We start from the raw sequence: 15,974 nt of genomic DNA, 5'->3' as shown, positions 1-15,974 counted from the left end.
CCTCCATACGGCTGGCAAGGGAGTGGCATGAAGGCCCGAGAGAACGGGGGTTGGAAGACACCATCCCACGGAATCGTGCCATAGAAATCCCACATGGATGATCGAATACCAAGAAGGGTCTGGCGGTCATACACCCAAGCAGCGGATACATCAGGAACAAACACAGCGACACATAGGATAGGTAGGACCACACCGGATGGGCGGGCAGCGGCAAAGCCAAACACAGGCGCCATCATGCCGGAAGTCAATGCACACACACCAATACAATATAATGCAACGTTGGTGAGATATGGGTCCAAATAGCATGGACATGAATTTAATCAGTTAATTAATAATAGTTATAATAATCATAAACACATCAAAATCAAGAGTTCTTCCTCTAGGGGTCATCAGTGTCCAAATTTGAAAAGATTCTTAAAACTGTTCAAGTTATCCCGTTCACATGGAGGATCTGCGGCGGACGCACCAGCGGCGGACGCGGCGGCGGTCGGGGTGAATCCATAATATCCCTAAAAGTCATTTCGGTGATATGATTACTTATTAAGTACAGAGCCTTTCATATAGCAATGTCCCATATACTCATTTTAAAAGCCTTTGAATTCAACTTACTAAGTGAAGAGTTGTGTCAAAATAAAATATCCACCATTTAGAACCATTAATACAAAATGATTGCTGACATGAAGTAAAACTCATAAAGAGGTATTATTGTAATTAATCTGTTCAGCACTTTGTAAACTCCTGTTTTTGAAAAGTGCTTTACAAATAAAGTTTATTATTATTATTATTTTTGAACTATATAGTAAATCTAGTAAATCTATTATAAATATAGCCTATAAAATTCAAATATTTTTCAAAAAAATGTAGAAATGTAGAACGTGTTTTTGAATGAAACCCTCCCACCCTTTACCTTACTCTGTAAATTAGCCTAGATGACACCCTGGCCTCTAGGCATTTTACAGTACATTAGCCCCTCACCTCTAGGAATTTAATAGTACATTAGCTTTATTGACACAATAAAATCGTTTATTATTTATTTACACCTGGAGAGCCTGTTGTCAGTTACCATGAACCTCATATTAATGACATAGAGTTACATCACCCATTATCTGAGGCAAAGTAAAATGCTTCCCCTGATGATAAAATCAAATCTATAAAAATAGTGAATGAGAAACAGGTCTTGATTCACACTTAAGGTAGGCTGGTGAATATTAAGTGACCGCAGAGACAACAAAGAGAAGACCAAGAACTGACTGAGCTGAAGGAAGCAAAGTGGGCTCTGTTGAATTCCTATTATTAGTGGTAAGTTTTTTATTATTTTGAACTTGTCTGGCAAAAGCTTAAATGACTCTTTTGTTTAGATTTACAGGTGCTACTTTGTCATAGAGTATATCATTGATATCGTATATTGAGATTGCCTAGACTTTCCTTGTGACCAAGGGCGGATATTTCATTTCACTGTTGGGGGGGACAATAAACAGAAACATTTCTCAAGAGCAATTCCTGAAGGGGACACCAAAGGTGCCGCCAAAAGTACTGTTGTATTAAATGTATATAGAGGTCCATTATGAAACATTTCCATAAGCACTTCATTCCTTTCTTATGAAGATTTTATCAAATTGCCTTTGATATTACTGGGGTCTTTCTATTTGGCGTTTCGGTGCACTGAAAAATGATCGAATGTCTGTTTTTCTTTTCTCTGCCATTTTAACTGACCTGGCTGGCTGACAAATAGACACACACACACACACACACACACACACACACACACACACACACACACACACAGTATGCAGGTTATTTGCAGTAGTAGGTGAGATGCAACACCCATTAACTGAACTAAAGCTAATATATGCCTAATTAAATTTAGTTTTCCCGAGTCTTCATTTATTTCCAGAATTATAAACAAAAGTAGTGGCAGCCATTTTACATGCAGTAAGAAAAAAAGAATATACTTAGAACCTAATTACGTAGGGTAAGTTAATCTTAAATATTATATTATAGAAATATTACTGTTACCATCTACAAAATATAATTTTGGTATGAAAACCCGCATTTTAATTTAACCAACTATCCTGTATCATAAATACATGTCTGGTATTTGTAACAAACCAAACCGCTTGAAAATCGGTCGAAAATTCAGTGAGTTATGATGATTTTAATTGTGGACAGACCTCCTGCCTCCATACACACACATGCATTAGGAGACGTGGCTCCGTACCAACACGCTGACGCACGAGACTCACCCGCGAGGTAACGGAACAAAATGTAGTCTGGTTACAACTGTGAATGTGTTTTATTCTATTGAGTGGTAGAAGTAAAGAAAAATGTCTGACACATCCTTTGTTTTAAGTTAACCTTTGCGAAGCAGCTTCTTACTGGAGGTCTGCCACCACTGACACACTTCCAGGGATCCTCCACACACACTCGTACCGAGGGCTGATGTGTGTGTGTGGGGGTTCATGTGTGTGTGTGGGGGTTCATGTGTGTGTGTGGGGGTTCATGTGTGTGTGGGGGGGTTCGGGGAGGCAGGTAGGCAGTGGACCAAACCACTGTGAGGCATATGAGAGGGGGGGGGGGCACAATCTTTCGAAACTTAAAAACGCATTGTTTTGTGTCTATAATTAGCACAAGTGCTTTCAATGCATATTATTATATTATTTAAAATTATATAGTTATGTTTACAATGATATATTAAGGGGGACAACTCTCTGTTTTTCCCAGGATGGGGGGGGTCCGGACCCCCCTGTCCCCCCCGTAATTTCCGCCCATGCTCGTGACATAACAATATCCACTCTTGTTTTTCTCGTTTCAGGTTGATGGAAAACTACACCTACAACAGCTTCACACTCCAGCTGGAGGGGTTCAAGATCAAAGGAGATTCCATGTACCCTGTCTTTCTATTTTACTTGTTCTCCTACTTATTTATTATATTTGCCAACGTGGGCATTGTAGTCCTGGTGTGCATTGAGAAGAGCCTTCACCAGCCTATGTATCTCCTATTTTGTAATCTTTCAATCAATGACATCCTTGGCAATTCCAACATGCTGCCCCGGCTGCTTACAGACATGTTGGTGCCTCCCTCTGAACGCCTCATCAGCTATTATGAGTGTGTGGTCCAGGCCTTCACCACACAATTGTTTGCCACTGCCTGTCACACAGTACTCATGATCATGACCTTTGACAGGTATGTGGCCATCTGCAATCCTCTGCGCTACTCTACCATCATGAGTAACAAAATGGTGATCAAGTTGACTGTTTCTGCCTGGGGGGTGGCCTTTGTTTTGGTGGCTATTCTCCTCGGCCTGACCATACGGCTGAGCCGATGCAGGACTCTGATCGCAAACCCTTTCTGCGACAATGCCTCGTTGTTTAAGCTCTCCTGTGAGAGTGTCTTTATCAATAACGTCTATGGCCTCACCTTCAGTGTGGTTCTGCTTACCGCCTCTATAGGCAGCATGGTTCTCACCTATATTAAGATTACAGCTGTCTGCCTGACTAGTAAGAACAAGTCTTTGAATAGTAAAGCCTTGATGACTTGCAGCACTCATCTCTGCCTGTATCTGATCATGTTTTTCAGTGGAATGATTCCCATTGCCCTCCATCGTTTCCCACAGTATATATATGAAAGGAAAGTCTCAAGTATTCTGTTTCATGTAATTCCTGGTGGCCTCAACCCTATGATTTATGGTGTACAGTCCAAAGAGATACGCAAATTCTTGTCAAATGTATTCCATGCCAAAAATACTTTTACTATTATTTTAAAATGAGAATTTTATGTTGTTTTTTTTTGTAAAAGCCTGGGCCACATAAAAGTGCATTAGAGCAATCCACAATGTTTGTGTTTGAATATACAGTATGTAAGTATCTTGTAAATACCGTATTTCCTCTAATCCTCAATTAAAAGCCGGGTCTCCGATAATGGCCGGGGCCGTGGTCGACACGAACAAATAAAGGCCGGCCTCAAATACAGGCCGGGGAAAAAAACAAAGGAAACAAGACTAGGTCAAAACCTAGTATATGGCTGGACCGTGTCCGTCTCCTCTCTCCGGCGCTGTCCTCTCCACCGCGCCCACGGCCCGCATTGATCCTCCCGATCCGAGCCCCGGACCCCCGTCGAAATCTCGGCCGGATCACCGGGAACACATCGGCGCCCGGCTATCGGCACCGGCCGGAACCTCCATGCTTGTCTGTGTCTCTCTCTCCGCCGACAGAACAGAGGACTGTCAGGTAGACTGAGCTCGCGCATATGCATCGAAATAAACGCCGATATGATATAACTGTATAGATTCTATTCTTAGCTTCAGTTAGCTTCAGCTTACATGCAAACAACGGTGGATACCGGTAAAGTCCTGGTGCCTGTTTGTAACTGTAGTTTGTAGTAACGTACAAGTGCCACAAGATGGCTCGGCCGGCGGAAGTCTCTGGAGCGTGCCGTCGTCGATTACCGTAATTATCGTAATGCATCGCAGTAACAAAAAAACGGCTACCTAACGTACCCCAACAGAAGCAGATCAGAAAACAAGGAGGCTTCGTACTAAAATATGAGCAAATATACTTATCAAACAGAGGGAATTAGAAATAAAGGCCTGTCTCTAATATAAGCCTGCTTCCAATAAAGGCCTGGTACCCTCTGCAGTTGAGGTAAATAAAGGCCCGGGCCAATATTAGAGGAAATACGGTATGTAAATTAATGTTTAGAGGTTGGGGGGGGTCGTTTTCATTCATTTGTTTCATTTTGTTTCAGCATTTTGGAATGAAACCCCTCAAGTTCATCTCACTATTAAAGTCTTTAATGTACTTCACAGGCCTGACACATGATAGATTCCTTGAGCTCTATGCATTTTAAGGAAGTTAACTTTTTATAGAGATATAAATTGAGATAGTGAAGTATTTTATTGTAATATTTCATGGATATTTGTCACTCTGAATTTGACTAAGCTATTGATACAGACACAGTCACAATTTCTCAAGAATTAAATTAATTTAAATGTTAGTTCATTTGGAGTTTATAATATTCTTGTATTGTTGTTTAGGTACACATAACTATATGAGAACATAGGGCAATCAGAAATAAAAGGCAACCCTTAAGTATGAATACAATAAAATAATATCTGCAAAAATAAGCAAAGTGTTTTTTACACAGAAACACTTTGAATTTGGAGACAATCAAAGAACAAAGATAAGAACTGCTTATGGTACCATACTGACAAAGTCCAAGGACATTAATGACAGATTTCTAGAATTGTATACTAGACTGTACACATCAAAGAGCACCACGTGACCTTCAGTAATGCATGAATTCCTAGATAATAATAATACATTATATTTGTATAGCGCTTTTCTAAATAGTCGAAGACGCTTTACATAGTAAAGGAGATACGAAACACATAACAGACATCAATGAAAAAGACAGCAGACCAGAGGTCTGATGGACGTGATCTCCCACAACTGAGTAAGGAGAAGATGCAAAATGTCATTACTTCAATCAAAAGTGGCAAAGCACCCAGATGGGCTCCCAGACAAAAAATATAAGAGATGAAGCAACATTTTATCACCTTATTTGCAAAAATTGTATGAACAAGACCAGACAGATGGGATTTTGCCACCAACCTTAACTGAAGCCGTGATATATAAGAATGGGAAGACCCACAGGAAGAGGGTCCATACTTCCCAATTTCCCTCTTAAATCAAATCAATTGGTTGAACACTCTACTGGTGCATTCAGATCAAACAGACTTCATACCTAATAAGAATTGTACTTTTAAACTTAGATGTCTTTTAAATTTTATGTAGACAGACTGTTATAAAAATGTATACTTTATTGGACACATCTCATCAGCACAGGCAGGCCGTGAATTTGGAGAGTTCCTCATTGAGACATCTCCTTGACTCGCCCTCTCCAGTCCTAGGAACCAAAGAGGAACAACCATGTTGGCATGCTGAGTATTTTGAAATTTGAACAGAGATTGTACAGTATACAATGACTGAGATATAAATACAATGGATGTGCATGGCCTTTTAAACTGATGATGTTGCTATAGCACCACGTATGGGCGAAGTACCACCAAAAAAAAAGAATTAATCGGTGCACATGTGTACCAAATTTGGTTTGGGTAGCACAACGTGTTCATGAGTTATGGCATTTTTTGTATATTAAGCCTACAAATTTTGAAAGCAAATTATATCAAAACGGTATGGAATAATTGATGGAAAATCAAGGTAACCTGTGCAGGAGATGTTATTGAGTCCAGATCAAGTATGACTTATCTTGGAATAACACTGGACCAATCCCTCTCAGGGGACAAAATTGCGTAAAGGGTTCTTTTAAAGAGCGCAAACAAACTAAAGTTTCTGTATCATAAAACCAGGGAGTTTGACACTAAAATCAAAAAGCTGCTTGTGTCCGCGTTAGTGTCATTTCGATTACGCCTGCTCAGCCTGGTTTAGTGGATTGTCAGCCAAGCTAAAACATAAGTTACAGGTAATGCAAAACAACGTCATCCTTTACATGCTGAATGTTCCCTCCAGAACCCATTTTGGGGTTCAGGAATTTAGAGCAGTCAACATGCTTCCAGTAGAGCTGCGTGTTGAACAGCTCAAGTTTAACCTTATGTTCAGTGATATAAACGGGACTGCCCCAGCTTATCTGAGCAGCCAAGTTAGGATGGTCCACTCCCAGCACAGAGCCAGTGTATGCTCTTGCACGGTGGCTAGAGTGACACATAAAACCTCGCAAATTGTATCGCAATTTTTGAGAAAAGCCGCAGCAAAATCAAGCATTTTTGGCCGCAAAATAATCACAAAAAAACTCCGCAAAATCCTGGTGGGACTGATTAAGGACATTAATACATGGATGGCCCAAAATTTCTTGCAACTAAATAGTGACAAAACAGAAGTTATTATTTTAGGTGCAAAAGCAAAGAGACAAGATATTACAGTCTGCCTCAGTTCCTTTTCTCTGGAGAGCAAAGAACATGCCAGGAATCATAGATGCTGATCTCAACTTTCACTAATCATATCAATAATGTCACAAGATCACCTTTCTATCACCTCAAAAATGTTGCAAAAATTAGAGGCTTTCTGTCTAAATCAGAGGCTGAGAAATTGGAACATGCCTTTGACACAAGCAGACTTGACTATTGCAAGGGTCTCTTTTCTGGACTCCCCCCAAAAAATATAAGGTGACTACAGCTTATGAGCTCAGGACCAAGAAATACAAACAGCTGTTCTTAAGTCCTTGCATTGGCTTCCAGTAAATGTTAGAATTGATTTTAAAATCTTCCTACTTCTATAAGGCTCTGAATGGCCCTGCTCCACATTATATCAAGGAATTGCTTGTGCCATATCAACCAAGAAGAAGCCTCAGATCATCAGCCAGTGGTCTCCTTGTTGTTCCCTGTGTGCGCTCTAAAGGAGAAGCTGCATTTGGTTTTTATGCTTATTAGAGATGCCCCAACACTTAGTTCTTTTAAAAGTAGACTTAAAACATTTATTTTTACTGCTGTTTTTAACTTGGTCTTTTGACTTAACACACTAATGTTGCGTTTTAGAGCAAATGTCTGCTCCTGTTTTACCTGAATTTATATGCACTTTAAATTGTCTATGTCCTCTGAATGTGTGTGTGTGTGTATGTATGTATGTTTTTATGTATGATGACGTGTATGTTTGTATTTTATTTTATTATACATGTATTGCTCTTGGCCTTGTGAAGCACATTGTGTTACTTTCTGTATGAAATGTGCTCTACAAATAAATTTGACTCCAACTTTGGCCTGTTGTCAACCTCATATTGATGACAAAGTTCATCATCCATTATCTGATGTAAATTTAAATGCTTCCCCTCCCCTGATGATAAAATCACATCTACAAAACTAGTGACTGAGAAAGAGGTCTGGATTCTCTCTGAAGGTAGGCTGGTGAATATTAGGCAACCGAAGAGACAACGAGGAGAAGACTGAGAACTGAATGAGCTGAAAGAGGCAAGGTGGGCACTACTGAACTAACCATAATTCTTCTTTCTAAAAGTTCCTTTGAATAATTTGAAATACAGGTCAAATCATGCCAAAAAGTCATTTAGCTCTTCAGTTTTTCTTATTAAGTAGTATGTTTTTATCATCTACTGACTTTGTCTAGTCATTTTTGAGCTTGTCTGACAAAAACTTTAAAAAAATATATATTTACAGGAAATACTTAGTTACATAGAACATATCACTGATATTACTAGACTGCTTAGACTTAATATGTGACATAACAATTTCCCCTCTTGTGTTTCTTATTTCAGGTTGATGGAAAACTACACCTACAACAGCTTCACACTCCAGCTGGAGGGCTTAAAGGTCACGGAGGATTCCATGTACCCTGTCTTTCTATTTTACTTGTTCTCCTACTTATTTATTATATTTGCCAACGTGGGCATTGTAGTCCTGGTGTGCATTGAGAAGAGCCTTCACCAGCCTATGTATCTCCTATTTTGTAATCTTTCAATCAATGACATCCTTGGCAATTCCAACATGCTGCCCCGGCTGCTTACAGACATGTTGGTGCCTCCCTCTGAACGCCTCATCAGCTATTATGAGTGTGTGGTTCAGGCTTTCACCACACACATGTTTGCCACTGCCTCTCACACAATACTCATGATCATGGCCTTTGACAGGTATGTGGCCATCTGCAATCCTCTGCGCTACTCTACCATCATGAGTAATAAAATGGTGATCAAGTTGACTGTTTCTGCCTGGGGGGTGGCCTTTGTTTTGGTGGCTATTCTCCTCGGTCTGACCATACGGCTGAGCCGATGCAGGACTGTGATCGCAAACCCTTTCTGCGACAATGCATCGTTGTTTAAGCTCTCCTGTGAGAGTGTCTTTATCAATAACGTCTATGGCCTCACCTTCAGTGTGGTTCTGCTTACCGCCTCTATAGGCAGCATGGTTCTCACCTATATTAAGATTACAGCTGTCTGCCTCACTAGTAAGAACAAGTCTTTGAACAGTAAAGCCTTGATGACTTGCAGCACTCATCTCTGCTTGTATCTGATCATGTTTTTCAGTGGAATGATTCCCATTGCCCTCCATCGTTTCCCACAGTATATATATGAAAGGAAAGTCTCAAGTATTCTGTTTCACATAATCCCTGGCAGTCTCAACCCTATGATTTATGGTGTACAGTCCACAGAGATACGCAAATTCTTATCAAATATATTCCAGTCCAAAAAAACATTTACTATTACTATAACATGATGGGTCACATAAAACCGGGGACAACCTTTTAACAATCCACAAGTTTTGTGTTTGTATATACAGTATGTAAGTGCCTGTAAATACATAAATTAATGTGTAGAGGTTGGGGGGTTGTTTTCATTTATTGTTTCATAATGTGGGCATTGTGAAACCCAGTGAGACTCTAACTGTGATTAAGGGCGACATAAATAAACTTGCCTTTTTCTAAAAATGGAAGCATTTTGGAAACCCTTCTAGTTCATCTCACTGTAAGTCTTTACTGTACTTGACAGGCCTAACATACGATAGATTCCACCCTCCGCTTGAGCTTCAGTTCAGTGATTTGTTTCTTTCATTTTGAGATACTGCTGTGTTTTTAACTTTTTTTGATCAGTATTTAAGTATCTTAAAATAATTTTGTTTACAAATCATTGATGGAGGCATGCTGTAAAGCTTTAACCTTATTGAGAGGTTACAACACAGCTTTATTAGGTGTTTCATAATCTATTTTAATCCCATTAATAGAGCTAAATGCATATAAAAGATGATAGTAGTAATACATCTTAAACTTTTGTGACATTTAAATAACAATTAAATACAGCAGCAAGTGGCCATTAGTGGGGTCCAAGCCTTTGGGGCAAATAATTTGACAATGAGAAGATTTCTTCATCATTATGGAAAAGTTCTGCATCTTAAAGATAAACATTTTGGTGACAGTCGGGTAACTGCATGGTGTAAGGCATAATGTAGGCAACTGAACTGTGTTCTGTGTACCATTTGGTTGAGATTGAGTCAACTTTATGGGACAAATTTGAAAAAATAGTTGCTATTGCAAGGTTTGCCTGAAGGTGACACTATGGAGTGTGACCAAATGTGGTTTGGTTGCTCTAGCCTCAAGTGTTTAGGAATTAAGTCCATACACAGTATGTTGTGTACAAAACCTTGTTGAGATTGGATCAACTATACAGGAGAAATAGCAAATAATAGGTTTTGCAAAAAATTCTGACGGAAAAACTATCATGGCGCAAATGACAACCTATATGTGCAATGTATTTGGATTGAGCCGATGAATCTCAGAAAAACTAGATAGCACTCACTAGAGCGCATACCTCCACCAACGCTATGCAATTGTCAATATATATGCCAGTTGCACATGTTGGATTTTCACCAAACGTTAATTTCTTCCATGCCGAATCACTAACTTGGTTCCTATCAGGAGATGCACACATTTTTATGAATGGGACCTGAAATGGAACATGAGATCTGCCTGTTCAAATTATAGCCACTTTTAAGCATTTTATCTGATCTGATCTTTAACCTCACTCTCACTCAAAATGTAATCTCAAAAATGTGGAAATCTGCCCATGTTCTCCCTACATCACTAAACAATTATAGGCCTATTTCCAACTTAACCGTCTTGTCGAAGGTCCTTGAAGGATCAGTAAGTGATCAACTGTAGGAGTTCCTGAGCGCTAATTATATCCTTTCATTGTACCAGTCTGGCTTCAGGAAACAACACAGTACCATCACGGCATCCTTAAAGGTTGTTAACGATATAATTGAGTCACTGGATCACAAAAAAACCTGTGCCGCTCTTTTTATCGATCTTTCAAAGGCCTTCGATACAGCTGACCACCTTATCCTGAAGCAATGGCTGCTCAATACTGGGTTGTCTGAGCAGGCTGTTGGCTGGTTTGAAAATTACCTCTCTGAAAGGACACTGTGTCAAATTTGATGACACTTCCTCCAGTGTACTAGATGTTGCGTCAGGGGTCCCCCAAGGTTCTGTCTTGGGTCCACTTTTGTTTACTATCTATATTAACAACCTGGGTCAAAATGTTCCTAATGCACAGTTTCATTTTTATGCCGACGATACTGTCATTTACTGCTGTGGTGCCGCCCGCTCAATCACTTGAGTGTTTGCAGTCTGCTTTTGGTATTGTAGAGTCACGGTTGTTTGATCTGAAACTTGTGTTGAATGCTGCAAAAACTAAATTGATGTTGTTTTCTAATGCCAGGAAGACATTAGCTTCTCTTCCTAACATTGTAACCTTACAGGGCCGTCAGATTGAATTAGTGTCACAATACAAGTATCTAGGTATTTTAATTGATGATCGTTTAACTTTTAAACTTCACATTGAAAACTTAGTAAAGAAACTAAAGCTTAAGCTGGTTTTTATTTTAGAAACAAATCCTGCTTTTCCTATGCTGCCAGGAAAAAACTGGTTGAGGCTACGTTCCTTCCCTTGCTTGACTCTGGTGATCTGTTGTACATGCACGCCTCTGCCCAGTGCTTTCATTGGCTGGATACTGTGTACCACAGCGCTCTGAGGTTCGTCACAGGCTGCAAAGCTCTCACTCACCATTGCACCCTATATGCCAGAGTTCAGTGGCCTTCATTGGCCTTGCGCAGACTTACTCATTGGTACATATTTATTTATAAGTCCATCCTTGGTCTGCTCCCCTCTTAACTTTGTGGGTATATCTCACTCAAAACTAGCAATTATTGTTTGCGCTCAAATGACACCCTCTTACTGTCCGTCCCTAAGGTTCGCACTGAATTTGGCAAACGGGCCTTTATGTTCTCCGCCCCTGCAGCCTGGAACCACTTGCAGACAGATTTGCAGCTAGATGAGCTGATCCCGATTAGGGCATTCAAAAATGTAGTGAAGGGTTTGGAGGCAAATTCAATTGGAATTTGTAATTGCTTCCTTAGCTAGACCCGTTTCCTCCTGTCTGTCTTTTAGCCATATGATTTTGTGAGTTGCTACAGTATGTTTTGTTTTATGTGCTTTTAATGTTTGCTTGTATGTTGTTTGAAATTCTGTATTGCTGCTATCTTGGCCAGGGCTCCCTCGAAAAAGAGATCTTGTAATCTCAATGGGACTCACCTGGTTAAATAAAGGTTTAGCTCAACACCACGTGGCCAATCAGCACCATATCTGTTCAGTGGCTATTACGGCTGCCCTTCTACCACTGGACCAAATTTTGGAAAAATTAGCTGGGTGGATATGTCTAAACAGGAAATGTGCCCCCATGTTGTTTTATTGGGCCCATAATGGAGGGTTTGCATCTTTTTATGTCTGCTGATAGATACACAAAGCCCACTGCCACACCCCCCTTTAGCCAATCAGTGTGAAAAGTTAATCACTTCTACCTTGTCCCATGACCAACATTTCCACAAAGTTTCATGGTGTTGCGTGAATCCATTTGTAAGTTACGTGCCTATTTATGAGAAGCCATGCCTCCCTGTGGCCAATCGGTGTGAAAAGTTCATCAGTTCTTCCGACCAAACTTTCCACAAAGTTTCATGCAAATCCCTTCATAACTTTTGGAGTCATCCTGCTAACAGACAAACAGACAGATGGAACGGGGTGAAAACATAACCCCCGTCCAACTTCGGCGAAGGTAAAAATTGATTCTAGCCCTTACAGTTTAGGAGTTCTTGACCAAAATGTAAAGTTGCTTGTTACAGCATCACCATTTGGCTGATCAGTGTAATTTTTGGTGCCTGAGTAGTGGGGGAGATTTGAAATGTATCCACCAAATTTTGTTGCTCTAGGCCTTAAGGTCTCTGAGGTATAGATCGTTTTAGGGCAGAAAAAGAAGATGAAGAAGAAGAAGAATCTTAACATAAACATTAGGGTTTCAGCTCTGCGGACTGAATCCCCTAAAAACAGGTTATATTATACCTTATCAGTCTGTAACCCTGTGTATTCATGCCAAAATCCCCTGTTTGCCTGAAATTGTTTTTGGACGTATACAATGTGGGTTTGTCATATCGGTGCGACCAGCGGTGAGCTGGGTTGTGGCTAGCACAGGAAACTCATAGCAACAACAAGCAGTAAGAAATGACAAAAAACACACAAAAAAAAGCGGAGCTAAAGATGCAGCAGACAAGGCCCGTTCAAAAACAACAACTTTTTTTTAAATTGCAGATTGGCTGTGTTCCCCGTCTGCTTCTTCAACACCTGTGGAGGTTTCACAGATGCTAAGGCTTTGCTTCAGCTTCAGACTAGATGACAGCTCATCAAGATGTGTGTGTTGGGGCAGAAACTTGACAAACTGTGGGGGAGGAGGGCGGGACTGACAATACACTTCCTGTCTCAAGACTAAAAGTTGCATATTGCAGCTTTTGTTTCAAATGTTTATATTGTGAAGCATCATCTTTCATACAGAAAAGGAATGACATTCCACATGCTTCTTTGATATAAACAAAGCAACAAACAATACAAACCTCAGGCACCTAACATACATTCATAACAGACGTACCGTAAAACCTCAATTAATAGCTCGGGCTTTTATTTGCTTCAAACACTGAACTCAACCGGCCTATATTTGGGACAGGCGTCTATATGGGACAGGCCTTTAATTCCTAAAACTCTTGCTCAGCAAAGATGGGAAATACTATCAAATTGTTTATTTACTGTTAAACCAGTATGAATATTACTTGTAGAAAATTTAGGCTATCGAATAACATATCAATTACGAATCATTCATTTGATCTCGCTCCGAGAGACAGCGCATCTAGGCAACCTCATGCACTGAGAGAGAGAAAGAGAGAGCGAGAGAGAGAGAGAGAGAGAGAGAGAGACTACCTTAGAAAGCCCTTTTACCGTCTTCCTCGGACAGACGTTGAAGTTTAACTTTATTTTTTCGCCATTCTCTCTCTTGGGATCAACGGAGAAATGTCTTGCTGCTTGTTCAGCAAATTTGACAACTGACAGCTTGAATTTCAGGTTGTACTTTTTTCTCTGTGTCGCCATGGCGATCAGCAAATGTGACTGACGTTTGAATGCAAGTAAAAAAAATAAACTGGCAACCGGCTTCTAACTGAGACCGGCCTTTATTTGTCAAAACGTGTAGCCACAGCCGGCCAGTAAAAGGGACCGGCGTCTAATTGGGACTCGGCTTTTAATTGAAGTTTTACGGTATACCCAGAGTACAACATTAATTACAACAAAAGAAACCTCAAATAAAGATATATTCATCCATACAACCATAGACAAAAAAAAAATCTGCCCACTCTCCATATCGGTCTCCCACCCTAAACTCCCCATACCACCCAACCCTCCCTCCTTCCCCAGGAGTGACAATCAAAACAATTAAATGTATGTTTAATTGCTTTCCCTTTAAAGATGAGAGATCAGACGTTGCCAAATATCTAATCTAATTCTCTCCAAATGAAGAGCGTCCGTCAATTCTGTCAACCAAAGCTTTATTGAGGGCACTTCTTTCCTTTTCCAAAATAGCAGAATAAGCTTTTTTGCAGTAACCAGACCAAAGGCTAAGAGACGCTGTTGTGCCGCTTTTAATTTCCTTAGATCTTCAGATATACCTAGAATTATTAATATCGGGTCTGGTTCAAGCTGTATATCAAATATTTTAGAAAAAAATCTAAATATTTCAATCCAATACTCCTGTACTTTGGAGACCTCCGGAAATATTTTATTGAATTTTACCCTTGAGTAATGTAGTCTATGCAGGTCAGGACTTTAAATTGTGTTAAGCAGTGTCTTGCATTAATTTAACACCTATGAATATATTCCAGACTCTCATCCCAGATATCATCTGGTATCTAGACACCTAATTCGTTTTCCCATTTTGCTTTTATGTTATTTATAGCTGGATGACAGATGTCTTGTAGCATATCATAAAGATGAGATATTATATGGTCTGATCCTACAATCAGTTTTAAGCAACGATCCAGATTATCTGGCCTTACGTTCTCAAAGTTGGGAAGATGTACTCTATTTCTAATCTGAAGGTTTCTAAATAATTTTTTTTTCCCCAAATGTTCTGTACCCCCAAGTCTCTCCAACTATCAAAAATCCCATCCAGAGTGGAGGGAGTAAAAGAGGGGTTTGATGATATGGGTAACAAGAAGGACACTGCCTTGCCTTCCAAATCTGAACTGTATTATGAATGATGGGACTGTATTTATATGTTTACCTCTTGTCCACTCATTGATGTGCTGTGACATCATTCACGCTTTTCTTCTTCAGCTGATCAACACAACAGACGTCCGACAGATAAAACACATCATGTCAGACCACTAGAAATTGCAAAACGTAACTTAAAATGTAAATAGATTACTTTATAATCCATGATTCACTCATAGAAGACTGTCACTGCCATCTTCCCTCAGTATAAAGACTTAGAGCCGTCAACTTGACAAAACTGGCAAACTACAGAGTTCTTCTCAGCTCCGATGTATTAGTCCGTTAACTTTGGATAAACTCAGAATCAGTAATGTTATGTAAGATAATCCGGCCAAATATATCAGTATAAGATGCACTGTAGCGTGAATGCAGCTTTACTAACGTTGGCTAGCTCCCTAGCTAACCTAGCTACCTGAGACCAAATATCTCAAGTAATCCGAAATAAGCTCTAAGTCTCAGCTGATCTTCAGTAACAGTTCTTGGTGTTCCACTGACGAGTTGGAAATGTCCCATGCAAGTCATATTAACACTGATTTAGTTATTTATAGTCACTTTATTAAGTTACAGCAACAGTATTACTCTCTCTTCAGTACGACTGAACGGCAGCGTATTGACCGGAACAACTGGTAAAGCAAAGCATTATGGGAAGGGCTAGAATCCTCTATAATCAAAATCATCACACACCCCTGCATGTGTTTTGTAGTCTAACCTCTTTGGGGTGTTGCAGCACAACACTGATCTGCCTTCAAGGGCTGATTTCACTCTGCTGAGTCAGCGCCAAAGATTTTGTCACTCTTATTTTACTGTGAAGAATCTT

General features: G+C 39.9%; 2 protein-coding genes across 2 annotated transcripts; both read left to right on the top strand.

Annotated features, from left to right (window-relative positions):
• The first annotated feature begins 2,816 nt into the window (after positions 1–2,816).
• On the top strand, positions 2,817–8,286 carry LOC144541764 (putative olfactory receptor 52L2). Its single transcript, XM_078286675.1, has 3 exons — positions 2,817–3,168; positions 3,298–3,708; positions 8,282–8,286. Exons 1-3 carry the CDS (start codon positions 2,817–2,819, stop codon positions 8,284–8,286), a joined length of 768 nt encoding a protein of 255 aa, XP_078142801.1.
• Positions 8,286–9,236, top strand: LOC144541763 (putative olfactory receptor 52L2). The gene is made up of 2 exons (XM_078286674.1): positions 8,286–8,637; positions 8,767–9,236. The coding sequence occupies exons 1-2, from the start codon at positions 8,286–8,288 to the stop codon at positions 9,234–9,236; spliced, it is 822 nt and encodes a 273-aa protein (XP_078142800.1).
• Positions 9,237–15,974: the final 6,738 nt, after the last annotated feature.

The sequence above is a fragment of the Centroberyx gerrardi genome, chromosome 11 (assembly GCF_048128805.1).
Source record: "Centroberyx gerrardi isolate f3 chromosome 11, fCenGer3.hap1.cur.20231027, whole genome shotgun sequence".
NCBI lineage: Eukaryota > Metazoa > Chordata > Actinopteri > Beryciformes > Berycidae > Centroberyx > Centroberyx gerrardi.
This window is presented reverse-complemented; position numbering and strand designations above follow the sequence as displayed.

What these genes read in the sequence shown, in the direction of transcription:
- LOC144541764 (XM_078286675.1), top strand. Translation starts at nt 2,817, where the DNA reads ATGGAAAACTACACCTACAACAGCTTCACACTCCAGCTGGAGGGGTTC. An exon ending in CTGTCACACAGTACTCATGA is followed by an intron (nt 3,169 to 3,297) that starts TCATGACCTTTG and finishes TGGCTATTCTCC; the next exon opens with TCGGCCTGACCATACGGCTG.
- LOC144541763 (XM_078286674.1), top strand. Translation starts at nt 8,286, where the DNA reads ATGGAAAACTACACCTACAACAGCTTCACACTCCAGCTGGAGGGCTTA. An exon ending in CTCTCACACAATACTCATGA is followed by an intron (nt 8,638 to 8,766) that starts TCATGGCCTTTG and finishes TGGCTATTCTCC; the next exon opens with TCGGTCTGACCATACGGCTG.